Source organism: Verticillium alfalfae, genomic scaffold (genome assembly GCF_000150825.1).
Source record: "Verticillium alfalfae VaMs.102 supercont1.4 genomic scaffold, whole genome shotgun sequence".
NCBI lineage: Eukaryota > Fungi > Ascomycota > Sordariomycetes > Glomerellales > Plectosphaerellaceae > Verticillium > Verticillium alfalfae.
In genome coordinates, this window is record NW_003315035.1 from 1,771,373 (window position 1) to 1,775,312 (window position 3,940).

The following is a 3,940-nucleotide window of genomic DNA, read 5'->3' on the forward strand; positions in this document are numbered from 1 at the left end:
CCCGTGCTGATCTGCTCCTGCAGCTCGCCGATGACATCTCGTCAGCCCTTGCGCTGCGCGCTGAGAGACTCGAGGTGTTCCCTGAGCGCGATCATCTCGTTGTACTCCTCCTTCCGCTTGCCGTCCAGCTCGATAAGCTGGACCTCGTAATCCTGCATCTTCTCGGCGTACTTGTCGTTTGTCAGCTCGAGGGCGCGGTTCCTCTTCAGGACCTTTTCGTACTCGAGCAGGTCGCGCTGCATCTCCTCCTTTTCGTAGCGCAAGTTGTCGAGCTCGCTCTGCATCTTGCTGCTCGCCTCGAGCTTCTGCTTGTACCGCTCGACCATGTTGGCCTTGCGGCCGAGCTCCTCGGCGCGGTAGCGCAGCTCGTTGACCTCGTCCTCGAGGACGTCGGCGCGGGCGGCCCTCGTCTTGAGGGCGGCCATCTCGGTCTGCAGGCGCTCCTTGGCGACGCGCACGTCCTCGAGCTGGCCCTCCTGCGTGGCGATGAGCTCGTCCTGCTCGCGAATCTTCATCTCGAGGTTCCGGATGACCTGGTCGCCGGCGCCGCTGTGCATGCTGCGCACGTCCTCGAGCTCGCTCGTGACACGGGCGGCCTCGTCCTTGAGGTCGTCGTAGCTCTCCTGCAGGTGGGCGAGGCGCGTCTCCATGTCGGCAAGGTTCTTCTGCTTCTTGTCGAGCTGGGCCATGAGGCCGGCGTTCTCCTCCTCGAGGAGCGAGGGTCCGGGTCCCGCGCCTCCGACGGCCACGTCGTGGGCGTCGTCGGTGCCGGCGGCGGCGAGCGCCTCCTCCATGTCCGTCTTCATCTCGACCGTGATGCGCTGCAGCTGCGACAGGGCGGCGCCGTCGGTGATGTCGCGCGTGATGCGGGTCACGTAGCGCTCGTTGTTGCTGCCGAGCATGGCGACGGCGAACAGGAGCGCCAGGAGCTGCAGGGACACTGTGGTTAGCACGCGCTGGGTGGGTTTCGTCGAGCACACGGGGTGGTCGTGGCCTACCTTGCAGATGCCCTGGGCATCGGGGCTCGAGGCGATGGCGCGAAAGTCGGCGATCCTGGCCTGGCGGCCGAGGCCGGGACACTCGCGGTGGATCAGGCGGGCAAGGCCTTTGTAGACGCTCTGGAGGTTCTTCTTGTTGGCGAGCCACCGCTTGTCTTCGGTCTGGATTTCGGAGGGGTCATAGCTGGTGTCGAGGTCGGCAAGGATCTGGGAGAGGAGGATGCCATCATGGAAGTCGTCCATTGTCCTGGCCTTCTTGTCGAGGGCAAAGGTGTTGGCCCATTGCAGGAGCGCGTCCTGCGCGCCCTTTGTGAACGTCATGCTTGTGTGCGTGATGTATGTGCTGGGTCGTTTGGTGGGTGGACCGAGGGAAAAGACAGGAGGTCGTGTCCCTTGTCGTCAAGACTCGTCGTTGTCGAAGAGCCAATGTCTGGGATGTCTTCAGCGAAGGCCTGATTCCATGTATGCAACGAATGTTGACGGCGGTGGCATGCTCGGCACGAAGGAGACTGCTGCTGTTGGCGGTTGTTATCTAGTAAAAGGCCATCCGTGGGGAAGGGAGGGAGGTCCGCAGAGCAGACGTCAGAGATGGTGTCCAGCGTCAGTAGGTGAACAATGGGATTGAAGAGGGTCGTCGTGCTGGGATCACAAATGTTGTTCGAGGGGACCGAGACGAGGGCCAGGGACGATACGGAGGGTTAACGAGCAAGTCCGGGTCCAAGCTCTTTCTTCTTATCGATTACGATGTTCTGTAAAGCCACAGGTTGGGTTGTGTCGCGGTGCCAAAGGTGTCTCGGTGCCAGAGGTGCTCCCTACGATCCAATTATCCAAAGTGTCCGAAACAACGGGTGACACTCTGCACAAGGTTGAGGCGAGGCGACACGAGAGGCCAGGGATCCCATGCCATGACTCGACTAGGGGGGCCAAGGCCAATAACGGCGTCGCATCAAAGGGGGGGGGACCTGCATGACATGTCGTGGGCTTGCTGCTCAGTGCCGGGGACCCTTCTCTGTCCTCTGCTGTCTTTGTCGTGAGGTACCCTCGCCTGAAGGTGTCTACTGCTGTTCGTCAGTCCCCCACGCATCTCACATCGCACTGAGCTGAGCAGGACGCCGAGCTGAGTTGAGACTTCAGTATCTCGAGTGACGGCACATCACAGACGCCTTGTTCATTCTTTTCCCTTTCCCAGCTGAAGAACAAGCAACACACACACACACACACACCAGAGGCTTCTTCAGCTCCCATCCCCAGCCTTCCGAACAAAGGCAGAGTTTCCCGCCGGCCCTCCCCTCAACAGCACCATCGCCCCCCTCCCCCCCCCCCCCCGTCGGTTGGTCTCCCCAAGCTTTCTTGTCCAATGTAAGGTCTGGCCCCTCCACGGCCCCTAGCCACTTTGTGTAGATGAGGCAAATGTCAGGAGAACACCCCATGGTCTTGCAGAAATCACATCTGTGTCAAACAAAGCCTAAAGAAGAGAAGAGGCATGCCTATTTCCGGTGGGTGTCACGCTGTGCCGAACGTGACAACCATCCGAGCTCTCCGTCCCTCTCCCCACTGTCCCTGGGCAGACGGATGGCGGAGCTCTCGGCCGCTGAGTATCCCAGGTCCCAGGTTGAGTCGAGCCGTGTACTGCATGTCATCATCGTGGGGTGGTGCTGGGAGAGAGGGACACGGGAGGGGGGGGGGGTTATGTTAGCGGCCGATCCCGCCTTTTTCTCCTCCACAAGCACGCTCATCATCAACGCCCAGCCGTCATGCTTACGGTTTGGTCGGTTTCTTTCAGGCGTCGGTCCCTCTCACAGGTGAACACCATCAGCCTTCAGATGGCCGGTGATCGCTTGAGCGGCAGACGAGCTGTTCCGATTCAATCACGGGCATGGTCCCTTGGTTTCGTAGCGGCGCATCGACAGGCCCTTACGAACCATGCCACCGCCCCCTCAAACGATAGGAGCGAACCTTCTTTGGTGCCATGCAGTCTGAGAGTGTAACACTGCATGAACACGGGGACGATGCTCAGGACAAAAATACAAACAAAAATCAAGTGTCCGTCTATTCGTCGAGCCACCAAGGGTTCGATTCGGTTCAGTTCGATCAGGTATCTGCTAAAAAAAAAACGCCCAACACCAAATACTTCCCATGCTAAGCGAATGAATGTGGTTGTACTCCCCGGGCCGTCGATGGCATTGCACGCGTGTCATCGTTGCGTCGAGGCCCGTCCCCAATGATTTCGACATCCTTTTGTGTCCATGCTCCAGAGCACGCCGTCGTATGCCTCGTCGCTTCGCCCCTTCTAGTTGTCCTTGTTCTGGTATGTCGTCACAATCTGGTCCTCCTCAACCTTGAGGCCGGCGTCAAAGGCGGAGATGGCCTCGACGACCTTGGCAGGCGCGATGGCGTCAAAACCACTGTCTTCTGTTAGCATTCAACTCTCACAAATCGTTTCTTGTAGCCTGTGGGGGTTGACAAGGTAACGGTGTCGATCGCTCTCGTCGGGCGTAGGCGACGTACCGGATGAGAGTGCTGTAGATGTGCGTGACCTTGCCACCGGCATCAATGATGGCCGACTTGGCCTTCTCGATCATGGCGTCGGTAGTGGTGTCGTCCTGCGCCCAGACGATGATGTTCTTCATCTGGTCGACGGCCATGGCGCCGGGGACGATGGCGAGGGCGGCAACGAGGAACGAAGAGGGCTTCATGTTGATGGTGGGTGTCTTTGGTGTGTTGGGTAGGTAAGGTAGTCGTCGGGCTCTTCTACGTTTGTCTTGGGCTTCGCGATCTAAAGGTTTCTCGTGATGTTTGAGTTTTTACCGTGATAGGCCGGTTCGAGGGGCGGTTGGGGTGGTTTTATTGTTGGTATGGTAGGTGAGGTGATTCAGGTGCAATGTCTGACGGCGAGGAAAGGGTCAGGGTCAGGTGTCACAGCAATCATGAATTGGGGGGCG

General features: G+C 59.2%; 2 protein-coding genes across 2 annotated transcripts in view; both read right to left on the minus strand.

The window, feature by feature from the left end:
- Positions 1-1,319, minus strand: part of VDBG_04001 (conserved hypothetical protein) — a gene marked incomplete at both ends in the record, with an annotated part of 2,524 nt that extends 1,205 nt beyond the window's left edge. Inside the window, one exon of the mRNA XM_003006002.1 lies at positions 70-1,319. Within this exon, the coding sequence (XP_003006048.1) occupies positions 70-1,319 (1,250 nt within the window). The remainder of the gene's footprint in view (positions 1-69) is intronic.
- A 1,969-nt stretch (positions 1,320-3,288) lies between these two features.
- On the minus strand, positions 3,289-3,694 carry VDBG_04002 (conserved hypothetical protein; the record flags this gene model as incomplete). Its single annotated transcript, XM_003006003.1, has 2 exons — positions 3,289-3,403; positions 3,507-3,694. The coding sequence occupies 2 exons, from the start codon at positions 3,692-3,694 to the stop codon at positions 3,289-3,291; spliced, it is 303 nt and encodes a 100-aa protein (XP_003006049.1).
- Positions 3,695-3,940: the final 246 nt, after the last annotated feature.